At 43.7% G+C, this 22195-nt stretch overlaps 2 protein-coding genes and 1 pseudogene across 8 annotated transcripts; 2 read left to right on the top strand and 1 right to left on the bottom strand.

Annotated features, from left to right (window-relative positions):
- The first annotated feature begins 580 nt into the window (after nt 1-580).
- Nucleotides 581-2056, top strand: LOC139549016 (endonuclease domain-containing 1 protein-like; annotated as a pseudogene).
- LOC139549013 (TRPM8 channel-associated factor homolog) lies at nt 2045-11638 on the bottom strand. 6 transcript variants are annotated; one of them, XM_071359052.1, is made up of 9 exons: nt 11524-11638; nt 7694-7805; nt 6825-7480; nt 5577-6568; nt 5263-5357; nt 4895-5108; nt 3776-4012; nt 2979-3316; nt 2045-2794 (listed from the first exon to the last, which is right to left on the bottom strand). In XM_071359052.1, exons 3-9 carry the CDS (start codon nt 7454-7456, stop codon nt 2552-2554), a joined length of 2751 nt encoding a protein of 916 aa, XP_071215153.1. In that variant the 5' UTR covers nt 7457-7480; nt 7694-7805; nt 11524-11638; the 3' UTR covers nt 2045-2551. The 6 variants fall into 6 exon arrangements, with proteins under 6 accessions (XP_071215153.1, XP_071215152.1, XP_071215151.1 ...); XM_071359051.1 differs by lacking the exon at nt 11524-11638 and adding an exon at nt 10341-11168; XM_071359050.1 differs by lacking the exon at nt 11524-11638 and adding an exon at nt 10177-10331.
- A 4702-nt stretch (nt 11639-16340) lies between these two features.
- On the top strand, nt 16341-22195 carry pnkp (polynucleotide kinase 3'-phosphatase). 2 transcript variants are annotated; one of them, XM_071359059.1, is made up of 18 exons: nt 16341-16463; nt 16776-16899; nt 17218-17264; nt 17385-17672; nt 17862-18122; nt 18387-18466; nt 18609-18666; nt 18802-18909; nt 19039-19110; nt 19534-19582; nt 19754-19824; nt 20146-20238; nt 20364-20460; nt 20540-20601; nt 20686-20795; nt 20979-21066; nt 21343-21410; nt 21706-22195. In XM_071359059.1, the coding sequence occupies exons 2-18, from the start codon at nt 16776-16778 to the stop codon at nt 21824-21826; spliced, it is 1797 nt and encodes a 598-aa protein (XP_071215160.1). In that variant the 5' UTR covers nt 16341-16463; the 3' UTR covers nt 21827-22195. The 2 variants fall into 2 exon arrangements, with proteins under 2 accessions (XP_071215160.1, XP_071215159.1); XM_071359058.1 differs by lacking the exon at nt 16341-16463 and having other exon boundaries at nt 16577-16899.

Consider the following 22195-nt stretch of genomic DNA (forward strand, 5'->3'; position numbering starts at 1 on the left):
ACTGTATATACCAGACTACACATGATTAATTATTCAGCAGTTCAGAGTAGAGGGTGACATGAACTTGCGACCTGATCGTACACACAGAATAGCCCAACCTGGGACTTAAACGACAACCATCGGGTTCAATGTACACTTCTTAAACCTTATAATGTACAGGCCATGGGATACACCCAGTTCAATGTAGGCTCTGAGGTACTGCCCTGATGCATAGTGTTGTTCATTATTGGGCTCTTCCTGTGCTGTACAGTTCCGTGAGATGGCCCCCTCCACCACCAAGCACCTCAAAGTCAATGACATGATCTTCCACAGTTACCAGTAAGTGACATTGGATATTATCAAGGGACTTCACAGCATCACATTCTCAACGTAGGGATTCACTGGCCTCTACAATGGGTTGAAAGGATCAGAGCACACTAATATAACAAATATGTCTTTATGGCTGTGTTTACAGAGCCAGCCTAATTCTGATCTTTTGGCAAAAGAGCTGATCTGATTGATCTTTTTCCACTAATTGGTCTTTTGGCCAGAATTGGGTTGCCTGTATAAACACAGCATATACGTATGTCATATAAAATAAATGTCCAACTTCAAGGACATCCCGGAGTGTGTTGAGTATTTCTACCAGGGGAAGGTACCGGGCTGGGGCGCTGCCCGCCTGTGCCAGCGCTTCTACAACAGGTACCACTTTGCCACGCTGTACGACACCAACCACCACATTGCTGTGTATTCAGCCTACCGCTTTCAGCCCAGCAACGGAGGCAGGGAGAAGCGCTGGTTTATGGAGCCACAGGTGGGTCATGAGAACGGGGCAGATGTGTATGTGGCTAGAAACAGACATGCCATAGGACGGTCTCCTCAACAACTCACATCAATAACTCTATGTTGGTGACCCAAATTCAAAAACGTTGCCAAAATAAATTATGGCAACATTTTTTATTAGATGCCTAAAAAGTTGAGAAAGATCAATGATATTTTAGGTTTGAATTGATCTGAAGCTTGGGGTTGTAACAGCAGTTTACTTTCCTTCCCAGCTTGTGAACCTTACGTGGGGTGCAGAGATGAAGGATGGGTACTGGCTGGGGAAAGATGGGCGAGAGACAGGCGCTCAACGAGGACTACACCCACTCTGGCTTCGACCGCGGCCATCTCAACCCCAATGGACACCATGCAGGTAGTCTACTCCACAATACCGGCTCTGCTTTGGACAGATTTCATGCAACAACATTTTAATTCCAATGTTGTTAGGATTCTTAGAATTGTTTCTTAGTTCAGTGTGGACTACTGTGATGGTCGACTATTGAGCTGAAAGTTAAGTACAAGGTAAACTCAAGTTTATTTCCACTAACCAGCAAACACACAATGTTGCCTCAAAGTTGACTCCAAGTGGGCCTCAACATGCCATTGCTAATTTGTAACACTTACTAATTAATCTCATGACAAATTATTAAACCTAGAGTATATCCCTCTTTCTCTCTCCTTCTTAATCTCACACGGTCACCCCCTTCCTTTCCTCCCCAAGTCCCCAGTCGTAACGCCACCTTCACCCTGCCCAATGTGGTGCCCCAGAACCCCAAGCTCAACCAGAACGCCTGGGCCCGCCACGAGTCCCAGCTCACTGACCTGTTCAAGGCCCAGTGCGCCCAGGCCTACGTGCTGGTGGGCGCCATCCCCTCCACAGACAACTGGATTGTCAAGGACAACGTCCGACGCGTCAATATCCCCGAGTACATCTGGAACGCCTACTGCTGTGTGGACAACAACGGTGAGCCGGTCCGTAGCGGTGGCGCCACCACCCTCAACACCGAGCAGAACCGAGTGGACCAGCGCTCACTGCTGGAGCTGAAAGGTTTGTTTCACAACAACTGCCAGACAGTGCCCGAGAAGTGGTTTCTCCCACTCATGGGTTTCTAATCATTATTTGACAGTGGCAATGTGAGCTAAAACTTCAGTTCACACATCAGCACCAGTCTTTCAGCCAAGTCAAGTGCTTCCTACTGTGAAAATGACATCATGAACTACAGTGGATAAATAAAGAACTATGTTTGGAGAGATACATATTTTATTATTCTTTATGTGCTTTCTAGGAATAAGCAAGAATAATATAAAGTATATAACAAGAGGTACATTTCTTTAGCTTTGTATACAGTATCAAAAACACATGAGACTTCAGAATAAGGTGCCTTACTTTGCACATAACTACATTTGGAATGAAAGACCTTGTAAAACATCCAACTTATTATAAATAAGGCACTTGCAAGGACTCGTCTGAAGTGCACTAGAATATACAACTGCATTTATAGTCAACAATAGACCCCCAATCTCCTCAGCCAGCCCTTTGTGACGACTTCAAAAACCGTTACAATTATTTATTTCTTTGCACAACAAACGCAACCATGATTCGTGCAGTAGCATTTCTACACCAGGCCAATACACTCCTAGTCACCACTCCTTTACCTTAACCCGTCACCAAACAGTACCTACCCTTCACCAGCAATCCCTGACCTGTGACCTGTGACCCCCAATATAAGGGGGTGACCTCCTCTATAGTTCAGCCATACTGGGTCATAGGGTGGTCGCTCCACACCGGCATGTTAGAGAGCTTTTCCTCTGTAGCGGGCTCAATGGGCCAGCCCCAGGCCTTGAAGAAGGGAGCCAGGTTCCTCTCGACCGCCAGGGAGAAGGTCTCAGCATACAGGTTCATCTTTCCCTGGTTGTCATTGGGCACGTTCTGCATGGTGTGGTAGGCAGCAAACACCTTCTTGAAGGCGTCCCAGCCAAACTGGTCCTGGAGCTGGTGGGAAGGAGGACAACGAAGAGAAACTGCTTACACAAACTCAACCCGAGATAAAGTAACTTTTTTTAAGCATCTATATTTTCCTATCGGTCTTTCACAAGCACTAACTGTAGGGTTTGTACACAACATACTCTGCAGCAGGGCGTACTACACAGTATACATCACTAGAATCTCCTGTCACCTGCATGTAGGTCTCCAGTGCCACCCACATGTCCCAGCTGGCCAGATTCCTGCCCCCTTTAGCGTACCCCTCGGCACGGCTCTGTCGGTTGGCCAGCGCCATGTTGGGGTGGGCCTGATCCCGTTTCACCCCCAACACCTCCTCGTGCACGTACACGGACCACAGGTTACACGTGCACTCAGTGGTGTGTGAGGGGAACTCCCAGACTCGTCTCTGCTGGTTGTGGCCCAGCTCGTGGATTACTCCCCACAGGCCCGAGCTGCGGGCTGCCACAGGGTTCAACAGGTCTGGGGCGGAGGAGGATTGTATCATGATAGGGTAGCCTGCATGCATGAAGCCTGTGGGTGGGGCGGGGAGAGGGTCAGCTCAATGTCTGGATACTTGCAGGGCAGAGGTTGCGCAGTCCACTCCAATACACTCTTTAAAAAATGGTTCCAAAAGGGTTCTACGGCTGTCCCGATAGGTAGAACCCTTTAGGGTTCTATATTGAAGCAAAAATGGTTCTACCTGGAATCAAAAGTGTTCTCCTATGAGGACAGCCGAATAACCCTTTTTGGTTCTAGATAGAAGCTCTTTTTATAAGAGTGTAGGTCACTCTTGCTCCCTTAGAAACTGTATAGGGCCTGTCCTACCTGACTCAAAATACATTTTTGAAATATTTGGGTCAATGTCTTTTCAGATCATTTCTCTTTTTCCTGTTCATATCCAGCAATTACACAATCCCTAGTCCCCTACCATAGTCAATTCCAGTCAAGACAGTTTGTCCATGCTAAGAAATAAAAGGGACAGACACTGACCATGGGAAATCTGGACGTCGGCCACAAAGCGCTCCTTGCGGGGGAACTTGGCGGGGACAGAGGCCAGGTCAGCTACCCCCCTCATGATGTCATCCCAGAGAGCTGCCACCAGGTCAGGCCGATCCAGACCTCGGACCACGTCAGAGTGGACGGTCAGGATGATGTTCTCAAACTCCATCTCTGCCCAGGGGGAAGGGGCGTTCCGCAGAACTGCCCAGTCTGCAGGTGTGGTCATGCCTAGAGAGGAAAGAGGCAAGGGTTGGAGGAAAATCCTGGATCATTTCACTGAATTTATTATTTTCACAAGGTGTTATGACTAGGCTGTGTACATCTTCATAATCAATCATGAAATCAATCGGCCTAGCATTGGTGAGCAACATACATTAAATGGCCTTCAAGATGAATATTACCAGACAAACATTTGGTACAGTGTGATTTCCTACCACAATGATGAGTAGCACACTGAAAATCAATTCTCATAACAGCAGGGAGTTCAGTTTTAGTAACACAGCTGCAATTACACAGTATCTGAGAGCATCGCTGTTCTAAGCTTAGTGTATCTCTGTATTCTACAGATGTTTCACGCAGAACAAAGGCTCTGTCATTTCCTCTTTAATCAGCCGTCATCATCGTACATTCAAAATGGCAACAGCGAGCAGGAAGCAACTCAATTATGTATTAGGAATACATGAATAGCAGATCAGAATACATGAATACAACTCTGGGAAATGAATAAAAAAACAGGTGAAAAGATATATTTTGCCTGGATGAAGTCAAAAGGGTCCCAGACAGACATTGTAAATGAGTAAATGAGGGGGCTGGATGGAGTAATGTACTTTGTTCTTTTATGATGTATGTACTTTGTGTTATCTTTTATTCACCTGGTATTTATCCAGGTTAGTCTCATTGAAATACCCTCTCTGTAACACTTTCTATGAGGCACGCACATATAATAATGGCACACTTGGTGCATTATAACACTTGCTATAAGCCGTCATGAGTTATAACAACTCATAGTTGTAACACCCTTGTAATACATCACTTGGATGCATTATAAGACCAAAGTGTAAAATGCATCATCGAGCCCAATCTCCCTCCCTCTCCCACCCACCCACTTACCAGTCTTGTAGTAGGGGGCCGGCACAGCCCCCTGAATGATGACCTCCAACCCCTCCACCTGGGTCTTAGGAGGGGCGATGAGATAGAGGAGACCGCCCCACAGGTTCCACACCTGCATCATCTCTGAGTCTATGGGGAAGCGCTCATGAACCACTGGCGCTCGCCTCAGCTCGTTCGAATTCCCAATGTTGTCAGTCTGACAGCCTATCTGGACCTGATGGTAACAGGGGCATCAGTCAGGCAATCAATCAATCCACAAAGTGCTTTTGCATCAACATGTAAAGGGCTTGATCTCAAAACAAATAAAACATTATTTGATTCAATAGACTTTAGAATGATAAGACATAACAAAAAGCAGTAATGGATACCTTCCAGCCCTGGTTGACGATTTGTGGTGGCATGGCCATGTACGTCCTCATCCCAGGGGAAAGGAACAGACCAGTGCTGAGCCACTCCTCTCCTCCTAAGATAATGTTCAGCAGTGGTTATTTTCAAACACAACTGTATAGAATAATAGTGAGTGTATGGTTAGAAACATGTATTCCCAAACTAACCAATGAGCTTGCACATAAGCAGAGTAGCTATGGCGAAAGGTATTTTCTTGCACCCATTGCTTCCCAAGACTTAACCATCTCCTTAACCATGATCCACTATTTTAGAGTGCAAATGAGAGCTAACTGACCTGCTGTATTACAGTTGATCCTAACCCTGGCATTGGACAAGGCGGGCATCATTGGCTGGTCCTTAATCAGGTAAGGCAGTAGGGCATCTGGGTCCTGGCACACCTTGTACACCTGCGCGCCAACATTGAGCAGCAGGTGGTCCTTGGCGCTTATCACCGGGCAGCTGTGGCACACCTGGGGGATGCCCGTCTCCTTCAGCACGTCAGTGAGCATGGCCAGCACCGAGGTGTACGAGGCACAGTCGTGCGCCCGCATGTGCAGGTAATTGGCGCAGTCGCTGCCAAGCTTCTTCAGACCCGCCTCCTCATGCTCCGTCAGCGTCTCGCCCTGGGTCACGTGGCCGGCAAAGCGGCGCAGCAGGTGGCGGAAGTGGAAGCCCTCAGAGCAGGTCTGACCCGGGACTGGGGCCTTGTAGCAGCCTGCGTCCAGAGTGTTCCCCATCATGCTGAGGCCCATCTTGTTGAGGATGTGGTTGCCTGCGTACCCTGTCATGGTGTTGTGGCCCGGATTTGTCTGGGCCCAGTACCAGGCGTGACCCCCGATCAGCAGACCCCCGCCCTCGGCCACAAAGTCCTGGATTTCATCGGCCTGGGCGTCGCTGTAGGAGGTGCAGACGTAGACGCTAAGCTCCTTCCTGAAGCCGCTCTTCTCACAGCGCAGGCCAGACTTGCTCAGCAGGGTGTGGGCGGCGCCGAGCTGGGGCAGGACGCCTACCAAGCCGTTACGGCCCTCGTCTAACCAGCGCACGGCATTGAGCATGAAGGGGGACATCTGCTCTCGGCCCAAATATCCCTCGTGGGTGATCACGATGACTCGGCCCTGGCCGTAGTATGCCCCGGCCAGAAAGGCCCTGCAGTCCTTTGTGGTGCCGATGGGGAATGCGAGAGGGCCGTGTACCAGCACCTCTGAGCAAATAGCCCCGCCCTGGATATCAAACTCAGTCACGCCCTCCAGCAGGAACTCCAGGTCATCCTTGAAGTCCTTGCCTATCCTAGGGAAAGAAGAGAGTGAAAGTGTAGGTATGAGAACTTAGACACATAAATATAGCTCAAATAAACATTTTTTTTACATTTATTTAACCAGGTGATTTCTGGAGTTAAATAAAACCCCTTCTTTGTTTTCTTCACACCTGGTTCTAGGAGGTGATGAGGCACAAAATACCACCATGTACACATTTCCGTTTTACTACAGTATCTCTATATTAATATGCCACCTTCTCTTCTCTCTATGAACTGCCCAATACTTACGCCACAGCCAGCCAGTTGGAAGGGATCTGTGGAGGCACAGGGAGAGTACCCAGCTCCCCAAGGTGCTCCGAGAAGTAGATGCCAGCCACGCTGGAAACCTTGTTCCCAGGGAAACCCAGCAGGGTGTTCTGTTTGGGGTGTTCCTCCGCCCAGCTACACGCCTGACCAGCAATCAGCAGCCCGCCCCCCACCTTCAGGAACCCCACCAGCTCCTTCACCTCTGGGCCCACGCAGTACGCATCTGTGACATACACTCCCAGGCCCTCGCAGAAGCCCCCCACCTTGGGTTGGAGGCTGGAGTGGCTGAGGTTGTCGGCTACGGCCTTACAGCTCTGGTGGACGCCCACAGTAGTGCTGTCACAGGAGGAGCCTGTCAGCCAGGTGAGGGCATTCTCCACTAGGGTAGGAAAGGCGGTGAGGTAGCCCTCGTGGCCCAGCACCACCACCCGGCCTCGGCCGTAGAATGAGGCAGCCATCAGGACCTGGCCACAGGTGTTCATGGCCAGCGGGAAGGCTTGGTCGCCGATCAGTACTAAGTTGCTGGGTATGTTTGGCCCGCTGAGGTCCAGCTCCTTGACCCCCCTCATCAGGGCAGTGTAGGCCTCCTCACGGGACATGCTGGTTTGGGTCATGGCTTAGTCAGTAGGCTGACGATCCTGTAGGTGGTGAAAAAAAAGAAAATGATTTTAAAAGACAGATATGTATTAAACAGTATAAGTACTGGAGGCTGACAAGTCCATGTACATGCATTTAACTCTTTAAACTGTTGCTATGACAAAAACAAGTTTCTGAATTTTACGTTGCGGTAATCTCTACAACAAAAGTATCATAAATAATTCAGAACAAAAGAAGGCATCTGTAAAACCTACCTAGATACAAAGGAAAACCAACCGCCGACGATCAGAATCAAGAGGAAAATGGAGTTCAGAACAAGCAGAGCAGCAAGCTGTGTTACATTCCACTTAGCATACTTGGAACAGTCTGAATGAAGGGAAGAAAGAGATCATCATATCAGCAAACCAAGCGAAAGGAGAAGGGAGGGGTGTGTGTGTGTGGCCAATGACTGGCAACTGTGACCTGAGCAGACAAGGCAGGGCAGGGGAAAGGGAGGCATCTGTCAACAGTGAGTCTGTATGAATAGCTAACAGTGTACTCACATGGGTGGAGTCCATCAGATACCAGAAGGGTTGCCTAATGCTTATTTTTTATTTGTTTTATTTATTGCAAGAATAACAACAATAATGTTAATAAAATAGTTATGATCGGAATTACAAGAATAAGCATAATGCCATTTAACATCATCAAAGGTAAATTTAGGGAATTCTGGAGATTATATACACAACCATTAATGAATTTCAATCCATAGTTTACTAGCGGCATGAAACAAATAAATGCTCTATAGATTCTGAATCAGAGGAACAAAAAAACACAAGGCATTTTGTCAAAATGTAATATTTTGTGCAAGAAATCATTAACAGGGTATATGTAAGAAAATGTTAAAAAATTGGTTTCTTTAAACTTTTGGGATAACTGGAAAATTAAGGTAAAAGGTAGTCGTTTTTAACCATAGCATGGGTTGGTCACTTCCATAGCAATATATTGAATTATAATCACCAACAATTACTTAATTAACTCCCAATCGTATCCACTTATTGTTGAATATTTTATCCAAAAGGTTCAAGTCATTCATTTGTAAACTTAGAAAAGAGAGAACAACCTCATAATATAACAAAGTGTTCTTAATAAGTCCAAGTAAAGGAAGTGGAATTACTTTGCAAACCTTAAATATATTCTCTCTGAGTAGTATTAACCTGAAATTTACCAATGAACTCATCAAACGGGATGAGATGAGATTTCCGAATATAATATCTTGTAATCCTCCAAACAAATCTAAATATTACAGAATTGACTTTTTTTTAAATGTTATTAGAAGAAAGAAAAAGGGACAGACTTGGGTATATGATTCTAGATAAACAATCAGTCTTGGACAAAATAATGCAACCCAAAATTGAGATATCACGTTGCAGCCACTGACTTAATGAAACTCTTATGGAATTAATCCTATTATCGTTGTTTAAAGATTCTCTTTCTGAAATGTTTGGCATAGACATGGGCTAGTAACTTATAGCCAGTTGCCAACAACGTAATTGGTGTCCAGGTAAAGAGAGTCCTGCTTTGGTTTGGGAATAAGAACTATTAGTCCCTGTCTCAAAGACGGTGGTAAGATAGCATTAGCAATATCCTCTTTGTATACCGAAAGCAATAACTCTAATATCAAGCCAGAAATGTCAATAGAATTCAGGAGTCAAGCCATCCGGTGCAGGAGATTTACCTATAGGATTTGTTTAATGCCTTGGTCCAACTCAGTCATATCTATATCAGAATCACAGAGTTTCTTAAACCTTTATTCTATAGGCTTAACAGAGTTATTAACTGTAACCAAAAAAAGGAATCAAAGTAGCCTTCCGAAAGATGAGATTGATACAGCGTACTGTAGAAAGAGTGTATTTTCTTATTAATCACTTCAAGATCATCAGATAGTGTCATTTACATAAATGGATGAAATACTATTCCTAGCCTGCGTTTTCTTCACCTTTCTCAATCCATTTGCCCTTTGAACGGATGAAGGCACCTTGTGCCTTATCGTTGTATATGTCTTCCAGTTCACATTGGCATTTAGCAAGCTTGGCTTTTTCATTTTCATTTAAATCAAGTTTATTGCTCAGCCTGTTAATATCAACAATAATAATATCTGCTTGGAGAATCTGACTGTATGTTATAACCATACATATTTACCAATATGTAACGTGACCCTTTATATTCGAAAACAATAGATATCCAGTGACCCTCATCATCACACCTGCTTTCTAAAACGGTACCTGGAAAACGTCTGAAAAGTATTGCCACACCAGCAGAATGAGATGAGCCATGGCTAAAAATGATCTTGTCACCACATTTTTTAAGTCAGCATCTGAGGAATGTGTCTCTAGAAATAAAAAAACAATTGGCCTTTAATGAATCTTTCCAAAAACTAAAAATAGCCTTGCGTTTTATATTGTTACGTAAACCCTTGGTGTTCAAGGATAAAAAGGAAAGATAAATATTGAAGAGTATCCTAGAAAAAAAGTTGTCTAAAATAAACAGGGGCCTGAATAATATAAAAGTAACATATGCCCATCAAAATGAACTTGACGAACAGTAACGACCATACACAGGGAAATAAATGGATAGATCGTGTAATAACACATCTTATATTAATAGTTTACATCTTCAATTGAACTCTCAAACTTAAAATAAATACATCTCTGAAGGCTAATCAAGCCATATTGAAAATAAATGGAGATGTACTTACATAATATCGATCTTGAAACAAAATGACGAACAAAAACCACATTTAGTATTATTACGTTCTTTAATGCTCACATCCAAAACTCGCCACTACAAACAAACATTACCGCCCTATGTAATACCACCTATATGCCGTGTTCAGATAAACGATTGCATGAATAAACTCACCAGTTGAAAAAGTATATGGCTTCAACTCGTAAAGCGTGAATCAGTCAGTCACGTGCCTCCACCCTGCGGCGGCCAATGACAGCAAACCCCTGGCGAAAGAATGCTTTTACCACCTGCGGCTTGCCACATCGACTTGTGGCCACAGCTTCGCACGGGCATCCCTGTCGCGCTTGCTCAATTCTTCTGCAAAGCGAATGCCTTTCTCCCTGCAGATCGGCGCCAGCTTCGCAGCTCTCCAAACATCGTCTCTCACGTTCCTCAACCGCTCAACGCAAACATAATGATGACCTGTCTGTCTGTTCTTCTCCTTTCTCTTGTCTCCGAGACTGTGTACAACATATACCGCGATGTTCAGGGTAGCAGTGATATGGAACAAACTTCCCAATAATGACAAGCACAATCCCTCTGATATTCTCACCATCAGTTTCAGGCAACCCGTTCAGTCTCAGCCCCCATCGGCGCTTGTATCGGTCCTGTTCAGCACTGGCTTGTGCGCAGCGCCTCGTTTTCTTTTGTCAGGGCATCAATGTCATTTTTCAACAGTGGTGATACCCTTAATGCCTGCTACATTCAAATCTGTCGTTTTGGAAGCGTCTGCAATCTAGAGGGTCTTATTATGAATCCTCTCATTAAAGCCATTCAACCGAATAGCTTGTTCGTCAAATTTCTTGTTTAAACCCTGGATTGCCTTCATTGGTGATAGGCTGGGGTGGTTGAGTCTGCCCGGCGTCACTTTCTCGTAATCTCTTCAGGTTGGAGGGTTTCGAAGGGGATTTATTGGACACCTGTACCGAAAACGAATTTACTCCGACGTCGGTACCGTTACTTCTGGAGGAGTGTCAAAATCTTCCAAATAGTTGACAGTATCCACCTCGGTTACGACAGCTCCCTCCACATTTTGCTAGCTTCCAGCTAATGTTACTAGCTAGCTAACACTGATTTCTTGTTAGCTAGTCTTCGCTAAACTTGCTTGAAGTATAACAAAGTGGAAAAGTGATGTTCGGTAAACCACCAAACTAATTGAAATAGGGGAAAAAATACAGTAAGAAACGTAACTTTAACTGTGACGGTCGTCAAACTCAAATTAGGGCTTGAATTCAATTTAAAGTTCAAGAGCTCAGTATATGGCTCACACATCAACACCATTATCCCAGAAAACCTAGACCCACTCCAATTTGCATACCTGCCCAACAGATCCACAGATGACGCAATCTCTATTGCACTCCACACTGCCCTTTCACACCTGGGCAAAAGGAACACCTATGTGAGAATGCTATTCATTGACTACAGCTCAGCGTTCAACACCATAGTGCCCTCAAAGCTCATAACTAAGCTAAGAACCCTGGGACTAAACACCTCCCTCTGCAACTGGATCCTGGGCCACCCCAGGTGGTAAGGGTGGACTACAGGAAAAGGACTGAGCACGCCCCCATTCTCATCGACGGGGCTGTAGTGGTGCAGGTTGAGAGCTTCAAGTTCTTTGGTGTCCACATCACCAACAAACTAACATGGTCCAAGCACACCAAGACAGTCGTGAAAAGGGCACGACAAAACCTATTCCCCCTCAGGAGACTGAAAAGATTTGGCATGGGTCCTCAGATCCTCAAAAGGTTCTACAGCTGCACCACCGAGAGCATCCTGACTGGCTGCATCACTGTCTGGTATGGCAACTGCTCGGCCTCTGACCGCAAGGCGCTACAGAGGGAAGTGCGTACAGCCCAGTACATCACTGGGGCCAAGCTTCCTGCCATCCAGGACCTCTATATCAGGCGGTGTCAGAGGAAGGACCTAAAAATTGTCAAAGACTCCAGCCACCCTAGTCATAGACTGTTCTCTCTGCTACCGCACGGCAAGCGGTCCCAGGGCGCCAAGTCTAGGTCCAAGGGGCTTCTAAACAGCTTCTACCACCAAGACATAAGACTACTGAACATCTAATCAAATGGCTACCCAGACTATTTGCATTGTCCCCCTCCCCCCCTTTTACACAGATGCTACTCTATTATTACCTATGCATAAGTCCCTTTAATAACCCTACCTACATGTATATATTACCTCAATTACCTCGACTAACTGGTGCCCCCGCACATTGACTCGTTACCGGTACCCCAATTTATAGCCTCGCTATTGTTATTTTACTGCTGCTCTGTAATTATTTGTAACTTTTATTTTTTTAGGTATTTTTCTTAAAACTGCATTGTTGGTAAAGGCTGGTATGCGTTGTTTGTTAGCAACCTTGTACTTTACGACGTTTTTGGAACATATTCCTGTTGGAACGTTCCACAAATTATACCCACCCTTTCAAGACTAAATTTCATGAAAAAAAATACCTGATGTTTTAGGCTTAGTTATAGTCGAACACATCAATTCTGGTCTTTTTGACAGTTCTTGCAAAGGTGATATTTATTATAGTAGTAAATCTAGCACATCTTGCCCCTAGCTGTTCAACTCTACCATTGAAATCGTGATTCCCACCTCATCTCACAGATGGGCGCATAGACTAGACGTAACATAGTAAACGTGAATCCGGGACACTCAAATGAAATGGGTTGCTTTAGGCAATAACAAAAGGAGGGTGGGCGAACAACTACATAGCATGTTAGCAAACCCTTCCCCTAAACTTTCGAACTACATAGCATGTTAACTAACCCTTCTCCTAAATGTAACCCTTTTAGCGAACTCTTCCCCTAAACCAACTCATTGTGCTGAGGGATTAACCTAAATGTTGCTTATTTTTACGTTTTTAAACAACTAATTGACTGACGTCAGTTAAATTATTTGAATTTAATTTCGTTCCTTTCTGTGAGCTCAATGCGCACATTGCACTACAGTTTGTGCAAAAATAGATCAGATCATGCCCGAACTGTGCAATGTAATAGGGAGTTGTAGTTTCCAAAAGGCCAATGTTCTACATAGTGCAGAAAACATGATTATTAACTACAATGACCATAATCGATTGCGTGGTTACTTGTCTGGTCTGATTCTTTTACGCCTGCTATGTAAGAGAGAATAATGCGAGATCAATAGGGGATACGTACTGTAGAGAGCAGTTGCTTTGCGAGGTATTGATATTCAGCAGTGGTGTAAAAATACTTGAAAGTACTACTTAAGTAGTTTTTTGGGGGTATCTGTACTTTACTCTTTATATTTTTGACAACTTTTACTTCACTACATTCCCAAAGAAAATTATGTACTTTTTTTTCATACATTTTCCCTGACAACCAAAAGTACTTATTACATTTTGAATGCTTAGCAGGACAATACATTTTTTTATTTCACACACTTATCAAAAGAACATCCCTGGTCATCCCTACAGCCTCTTATCTGGTGGACTCACGGAACATATGCTTTGTTTGTAAATTATGTCTGAGTGTTGGAGAGTGCCCCTGGCTATCCATAAATAAATAAAAAATTAAACAATAAAATGATGCCGTCTGGGTTGCTTAATATAAGGACTTTGAAATGATTTTATATTTTTTACTTTTGATACTTAAGTACATTTTATCAATTACATTTACTTTTAATACTTAAGTATATTTTAAGCCAAATAATTTTAGACTTTTACTCAAGTAGTATTTTACTGGGTGACTTTCACTTTTACATTTTCTATTAAGGTATTACTTTTACTCAAGTATGACAATTGGGTACTTTTTCCACCACTGGAATTCAGCAGTCATAAAAGTATGCCTTATTTACTTTGAATAACTACTAAAATAGTGATTGTAGTAATTTGCCTAAAATAGTGATTTGCCTCATGATGTGCCAACCCTTGCACAATTAATCTGTGCTTCAGCTGCAGGTAGCCTAGAGAAGCTTATGCACTCTGATCCCCTCTGGCCAGGTGAAACGAAGCAGTCATGTATTTATAGCCTAAAATAGGCCTGTATTTGTTTTAAGAGAATGTGAATGTGATCAAACTTTGGGTGGCTAGGCTACCTAGACCTTGAGAAGCTTATGCACTCTGATCCCCTCTGGCCAGGTGAAACGAAGCAGTCATGTATTTATAGCCTAAAATAGGCCTGTATTTGTTTTAAGAGAATGTGAATGTGATCAAACTTTGGGTGGCTAGGCTACCTAGACCTTATCAATCCAAAATTATTGACTGGAATTAATCAATCAACACAATAGTGATGACATACTGTGTGAGTAACTTTTTAATTACAGATGCAACGGCCTACACAATGCAACTCTGCATAAAGAAAACTCAGCCCTGTTAGTTCTATTGTCCAATCAGTAGTTGTCTATTTAAAAAAAAACATATGACCTGTTTAGAAAAAATATGGTCCCATCATAGCCTATATAAAACAGTTTTACAGCTGATGTATTACTATGTCATACCCTCCAACTAGTTTTACCTGGTTAGCCCAGTGGTTCTCCTCAGGGACCTAAGACATTTAATAATTTTGTTTTAGCCCTGAACTAGTTCACCTGATCCACCTAATCAAGGGTTAGTTGACAAATTTAATCAGGTGTGCTAGTTCTGTAATAGATCAAATACATGAACCGGCTGGGGGTCCACAACAAGAGGTTTGAGAACAACTGGGTTAGCCTATCCCCCATCACATCTTGGACCTGTCGTGCTACCACTGAAATCACACAATGTTACAAATGAAGAAACATATCCTTTAAATATGCTCTACTATGTCAAGGAGGATGAGGATTATACGTCTATAGTCGTTGCTACATCCATTTTAACAAGAAATAGTTGTATTTGTTTCCCAAATGCTATGACTGGTGGTGCAGTCTGCTAAAACAATTGTGAGTTCTAATCCCACATGGGGCAGATATCTTTTTATGTTCTTTTAAAAAATCCTTTATTTCTATATTAATCCCGTGCCCACACACTTCTAATTCTAAAAAGTAAAAGCATACCTGTGAGAGGGTCGCCCTGGTTGTAGTTGTAGGTTTTTATACAGTAACCAAGACCCAATCTGTGAGTTAATTTGACCATTGGAAAAAGAGCTACTGCGTAAATACTGCAATGCGGGTTGGATTGAATTGAGCCCTTAATCTTAAATTTCAATGTGATGCTTGCACTTTTCTTCCCAACACAATCGAGCTCGACACCTTTAGTCCTAAACCCGGAATAAATTACCTCAGGTTCGTTCAGCAATCCCCATGGGGAAATTGAATGGGGAAAGAATAGGGTTTTTGAATAAATGCTGAAAATAAGGTCTGAGGGTAACACAGGTTTAGGAGATCATATAAGTTTTGTCCTATGAAATAATAGCAGTCAATTAACATGACCTTAATGAATTATGAGCCTTTGTGCTTTTTTTTTTTTACAACATACATTCTTGAAAATTCACAAAAAGTGACATTAGCTGATGATTATCTCATAGAACAAAACGTATACAATCTAAGCCTGTGTTTCCCACAGAATGTATTTTAGGAGTTTATACAAAACCCCTAAATAAATGGCATTCCTTTTCTCCAGACCATGGCAGAGTTAGTGCCTAGAGAAATAGTAATGATGTCTTTCTGTAACACAATACCTCAATTTTAAGTGGAAAATGTTAAAAGTATGAAACATGGAGATATGGCCTTGTGGGAACACTAACACTATTAAGGAGTGTAGTAATTTAACCTTTTGTTTTTTGGAAATAATTTATTGCTGATGTGAAAGATAACTTCCTTATGTTCCAAAACCGTACTGCAAGCGATGCATTTTAACATTCAGAACGAGCGTCGGGGATCTTAACAAAACACCCCCGACCAGAAGATAATATGTCAATATGTGCTAAAGCATTCCCGACCAGAAGATTATATGTCAATATGCAGTTAGCGTCTATGAATGAGGTAAACCTCGGCTAGTCAGATGTCTGTTTTGACAAACCGTTTTTTCGGCAGGCAGGGTATTCTAATAGCCCTTCTGAGACTGACTCCACCAGTGTGAACAGTCCTATTGGGAAAACGAATAGTTCACTGTAGGGTAAGATGACAAAACATGGGGAAAGAGCAGCCCAGACTAGGGTCGGAATCAAATATGAGATGGATGTTTCTAAACGAAAGTGTTTTTGTGACGGACCAATGAAAGTTGGAACGTGCTACCTTTAAAGTGTTCCGCCTATTTTTCGGCAATATTCCATTCCTCCTCTTGTCTGGTTGTGATTGTGAACTGAAAACGTTGAGTACACTTTTGAATGACTGATGTGGATGTGTTCACCATGCAAAGCTTGGCTTTGGCTTTTAACCATGGATGATTTAGAAGAGAAGAATCCTCTTACTCATACATGGCTAGCCAGTAGCTAGCTTTTTAACTTATAAAGCTAGCTATAATCGTTCAACACTTCGTAAAGTTACGTTTAGAATTGCTGCTCGGCTCTTAAGAAACATTTGACATGCCTAATTAATGTTACACCCATTGTAAACCGATATGTTATGGACACCGTACGTTATTTGTTTTTCCCTACATCCTACTGTCTCTTGTCTTTGCAGATGCAGCAGTGCACATTACTCAGTGCATCCGGCGCTCGTGTCCCACTGGCCGATGGCCGAGCCGTGATCCTAGGTCGTGGTCCAGAGACTGGAGTTATTGACAAGAAGTGCTCCCGACACCAGGGTAAGAGGACTAGCTAGCTAACGTTAGATACGTACCAATGGCCATGTTCTAATTATTTATCTTACCTCCCAAAGTGTGCACTTGTTCACTTTCCTTCATGGATTTAAAAATAAATTAATGGTATATGGAAACTCTATCTTGCCCATGCGTACACCAATTCAATGTGTTTAAATGTGTGAAAAGTAGTGAATGAGTGTAAACTTCAGGAGAAAGGAGAGATTATTGGGATGCTGCTTTTTAAATGCGGTGTCCGGTGGGATTACTCCAGCCAGCTATCTAAACTGCACAACTATCTAAAATGTGTCATATTCCTTCTAGTGAAGCTGGTGGCCTGTTATGCAGACAAGGAGGTACTTGTAACACAGGTATGAAATGATTACATTGTGCCTGTTGTTGAGGCCAATGCTCTCTTATCTTAGTTTTACACTCAACACTACTGCTTAACCTGTCTGTAACTGCTGTCAAAGTATAGTTTTCCTCTTCAGCTTGGTCCCAACCCCTCATCCTTGGGCAGTGAGAGTCTTGGTAGAAGCCAGTCTGGCCGACTGACCCATGACAGCACCCTCTACCTGGTTAACCAGAGCCACCCCTTCAGAGTGCAGTTCTCTGCTTCCAACGAAACCTCCTCATCCTCTGCCCAGAAGGGGAAGGTTGTAGAAAGGTTGAAAGCATTGGATAAGACAAAAGGAGGAAAGAATGACAGAGAGAGGGAGGTTCAAAGCACAGGTCCCAAACGCAGCATCCAAGACTTTTTTGCTTCCTCTCCCAAGAAGGTATGAGAACACGTTCATCTTAACTGAGAAAATGGCATGCATTTTAATTTGTCTAGCAATATTTAGAGTAACCGAAAGGACCTAACGTATCACTTCAACTGTTCAAAATACACCATGTTTTCTCAATGCCAACCTCCAATTTATGTGAAGTTTAGTTTGACCATGGTTGCATTTTTCTTTTTCACGCAGGCATCCAAGAGGTCACACAGTTCTGAGGAGGACCCGCAGGAGAAGCGTAGGAGGACTACAGGCTCCGACAGTGAGGACGAGGCTGAGAAGCTTGCTGAGGAGAAGCTCCGACACCTCCAGGAGATGTCAGAGAGGGCTTCAGGGGCTAGCAGAGACTGTGTCCAGCAGCAGGCATCAGTCTCAGCCTGTTCTCGAAGCCACTGGCAGCAGATTGGAAACCTCATGCTCTACACTGCTGTTGGCGTCACTGGAAGCACCAAGGTAAGAGCTAACTAGGTAATTCTGTAAAACTCAATATTTGATTTAAGCCAATGAGTCTGTGTGTTTGAATGAGATGCTGAATATGATTTTACTTTGTCCATCCAAGGATGAAAATGTTTTAGGCCTACATTTGAGCGCTTTGGACATATATTGTTTCCACCAACAATCTAATTGTCTCGAAGTTCGTTTTCAACCAAGCAGTACAAACACAATTACTTTTAGTAACATCATTTTAAAGCCGACCCATCTTTCTTTCTGGCCCAGATTGCTGGGTTCGACATTGACGGGTGTATCATCACCACCAATTCTGGAAAAGTGTTTCCCACCAGCCCAGATGACTGGAGGTCAGTCAGTCTGCTGTTCTGTCAAGTTGCGGCTTTGCGTATGGCCTCCTCTCGCTTTGCTTGCTCTCTCCTCATCCCTCTTCCTCATCTCTTGACTTGAGTCATTTCCTTGCCTATATTTGTTCTCTTATCTCCTTTACAGGATTCTCTTTCCTGAGATCCAACCCAAACTGGCCAGCTTATTAAAGAAAGGCTACAAGGTAGAAGCAAACATAAATGTATTGTCAAGCATGGACACGGCAAAGCTGTTCTTCGAGAATTATTTCTTATCCTTCATTTTAATGGCAATATGTGGCTAGATGAATAGCTAATGATGTCTCTGTTGCCCCTCCCAGGTTGTGTTTTTCACCAATCAGATGGGTATATCTAGGGGGAAACTGAAGCCTGAGGATTTCAAGTCTAAAGTGGAGAACATTCTGAAGACATTACAGCTCCCCATACAGGTTAGTCAAGAAACATTTGAACACAAAGATGGCGCTTGAAAGCAGATTCACTATTGTATCTATGTGTTTGTCAGTGTTTTATTGTGTGTAAATCAGATGTAGACACCTATAACTGTGTGTGTGTCTCAGGTCTTTGTGGCGTCTGGTCCTGGGATCTACAGGAAGCCAGTGATGGGGATGTGGGAGCACCTGTGTGAGAAGGTGAGACCATAAGGCACGCATCATATCAGACATTGTGAATAGGGATTACATGTAGACGATGATTGTTTCCTACAAACCACCTCAACACAGGTGTGTCGCAAAAGGTTCACAAAGCCAGCTCCATTTAGCATTGTCTAGTTGTTTGTCATCCACTCAGACCACATTACCCTGGTGAGTCATGACATAGACCAGTCACTGCTTCAACATTTACATTACATTTAAGTCATTTAGCAGACACTCTTATCCAGAGCAACTTACAGTAGTGAGTGTTTCCATTTTCATACTTCAACAAGGGCATGGTGTGGGAAATAAATAGAATGGGAATAGAAATTTGTCCATCTGCTTCCAGCTAGAAATGTATTTTTCCCTGCTCCCAACCCCCCCAAACTACAAACATGGTCCAACATGTTTTTCCTCTCTCAGGATAATGGCGGTGTGGCTGTAGACAAAAGCCAGAGTCTCTATGTGGGAGGTGAGTCAACAACAACAGAACAACCCATAGCAACATAACGTCTTCCTCTTACTTAGCCTATTCTTATCCTGACTCTTGTAAGTGATGTGCTGCTTATGGTCATGTTTGATGAACTTGTACTCGCCCTCCAGCAGCTGAGAGCCTGAGACCTTTCTCTCTCCTCTGTCACAGATGCAGCGGGACGGCCTGTTAACTGGGCTCCTGGCAAGAAGAAGAAGGACTTTTCCTGCAGTGACCGACTGGTGAGAGGACCTGTACTAACCTCTAGACCAGTCTGTTCACTTGTCGACAAGTCTGTCCTGACCTCTAGTTCCAGTGCATCTTCATACACACCAAACAGAAAAATGACCCAAATAGTGGGCTGAAATGAGGAATTTCAATATGCTAAAACTCAGTAGAGACAAATCAGCAGAGAATAATGTTCTGTGTCTACTGACTGTATGAAAGGTCATTCTTGCTATGGTGTAGATACAGTTTATGACCAGGTGTTGTACCATGCAGGCATTGCATATCTTAATAATGCCTGACTGATTTTTCTCTCTCTCTCCCTCTCTCTCGACTAGTTTGCTCTGAACCTTGGACTACAGTTCCACACGCCAGAGGAGTTCTTCCTGGGCTGGAAGACCGCCCCCTTCAGTCTTCCTCCATTTGACCCTGTGAGTAACCGGGTGGATATCTGTGGTATTCTGTCTGCACAGAATACGTGTATGAAGCTTTTGAAGCCTCTATGTATGTGTGTGCACTTGCACATCTGACTGTGTGTGTGTGTCTCTCTCTCCAGAGGAAATGTGACTCTAACGCCCGTCTATATGACCCGCCCAGTGCCTCCCTCACCTCCACCAAGCAGGAAGTAATCATTGCCGTGGGTTTCCCTGCTTGTAAGTGGATGTGCATTCCTTATTTTTCTGCCATCCTCCCTCTCTTTACTGACAACCCTCCCTTCTTTTTTTTATCCAGCCGGGAAATCATGCTTTTTCCACACACACATCGTCCCCAAAGGTTACGTGTACGTGAACAGGGTGAGTGGATCAGTGTGCTGTTGGCTCTCTCGACATCCACACACACACGCATATACACACACTGACCTGACCTGTGTTTGTCAGGACACCCTGGGCTCGTGGCAGAGCTGTGTTTCGGCCTGTGAGCGGGCTCTGAAGGAGGGGCGCAGCGTGGCGGTGGATAACACCAACCCAGACCCTGAGTCTCGCAAACGGTACCCGTCTCTGTGCTCCTACTAGTGTGTGGAGCACTTTTGGTTTGCAGTTCATGAACAACCTAAACCACTTACATATCAGAGAGTGGTAAATCTGCTACATGCATGAACCAAACCAGAGATATTTGATTGAGTGTGTTTGTAGGGAATAGCATGTAACTTCTATACGTTGTCCCCCTCCAGGTATGTTGACGTCAGCCAGAGTTTGGGCGTGTCCTGTCGGTGCTTCAACTTCTCTGCCTCCCTGGAGCAGGCCAAGCACAACAACAGAGTAGGTCTCCTCTCTCCCGCTACTGAACTGTATATACCAGACTACACATGATTAATTATTCAGCAGTTCAGAGTAGAGGGTGACATGAACTTGCGACCTGATCGTACACACAGAATAGCCCAACCTGGGACTTAAACGACAACCATCTGGTTCAATGTACACTTCTTAAACCTTATAATGTACAGGCCATGGGATACACCCAGTTCAATATAGGCTCTGAGGTACTGCCCTGATGCATAGTGTTGTTCATTATTGGGCTCTTCCTGTGCTGTACAGTTCCGTGAGATGGCCCCCTCCACCACCAAGCACCTCAAAGTCAATGACATGATCTTCCACAGTTACAAGTAAGTGACATTCACAGCATCACATTCTCAACGTAGGGATTCACTGGCCTCTACAATGGGTTGAAAGGATCAGAGCACACTAATATAACAAATATGTCTTTATGGCTGTGTTTACAGAGCCAGCCTAATTCTGATCTTTTGGCAAAAGAGCTGATCTGATTGATCTTTTTCCACTAATTGGTCTTTTGGCCAGAATTGGGTTGCCTGTATAAACGCAGCATATACGTATGTCATATAAAATAAATGCATGTCTGAATATATTTGCCCACTCTGAACAGACTTTCTCTCCACACAGGAAGAAGTTTGTGGTCCCCAGTCTCTCGGAAGGCTTTTCAGAAATCCTGCAAATTCATTTTGTCCCAACCTTTACAGACAGCCAATCAGAGGCCCTCTTCAGGCAGTTCTCTGAAGGCTGATTGGGTGGCTGGTATTCTAACCTAAGATTCATCAGATTGTTATTGGTGGAAAATAATCTGGCAGTCGTACCAGTCCAACATTTTTCTATGCTGTGGCTGTATGTAGACAAACTATTTAGTTACCTGCTGCTAATCAACAAATCATTGCTATTACGCTACATACATTTTGAAGGTGCAGATGTTTTAACTAAATGTAACCACAGCAGACAGCACACATCAGTATTTTTGTTTGATTGGCTTGAGTTTCATATTTTCGTATCATGTTTTCTGGTCAGATATACAGTACTTGTTTCCAGAAAGCCTAAAAAGTAAAAAACCATGAGCAATGTTTTATTAATTGTATATTTTAATAAATTGTTATTCATTTCA

The sequence above is a fragment of the Salvelinus alpinus genome, chromosome 22 (assembly GCF_045679555.1).
Source record: "Salvelinus alpinus chromosome 22, SLU_Salpinus.1, whole genome shotgun sequence".
Lineage (NCBI taxonomy): Eukaryota > Metazoa > Chordata > Actinopteri > Salmoniformes > Salmonidae > Salvelinus > Salvelinus alpinus.

Bases quoted from the DNA above. Each gene is read 5' to 3' on its own strand.
- pnkp (XM_071359058.1), top strand. From the start codon at position 16,719: ATGGACACCGTACGTTATTTGTTTTTCCCTACATCCTACTGTCTCTTG. The intron at 17,673-17,861 runs GTATGAGAACAC...TTTTTCACGCAG, and splicing joins TTGCTTCCTCTCCCAAGAAG to GCATCCAAGAGGTCACACAG. The intron at 18,667-18,801 runs GTAGAAGCAAAC...TGCCCCTCCCAG, and splicing joins TATTAAAGAAAGGCTACAAG to GTTGTGTTTTTCACCAATCA.
- LOC139549013 (XM_071359052.1), bottom strand. From the start codon at position 7,456: ATGACCCAAACCAGCATGTCCCGTGAGGAGGCCTACACTGCCCTGATG. The intron at 5,109-5,262 runs GTATCCATTACT...TGTTACCATCAG, and splicing joins TCGTCAACCAGGGCTGGAAG to GTCCAGATAGGCTGTCAGAC. The intron at 2,795-2,978 runs GTGACAGGAGAT...CCTTCCCACCAG, and splicing joins CACTGGAGACCTACATGCAG to CTCCAGGACCAGTTTGGCTG.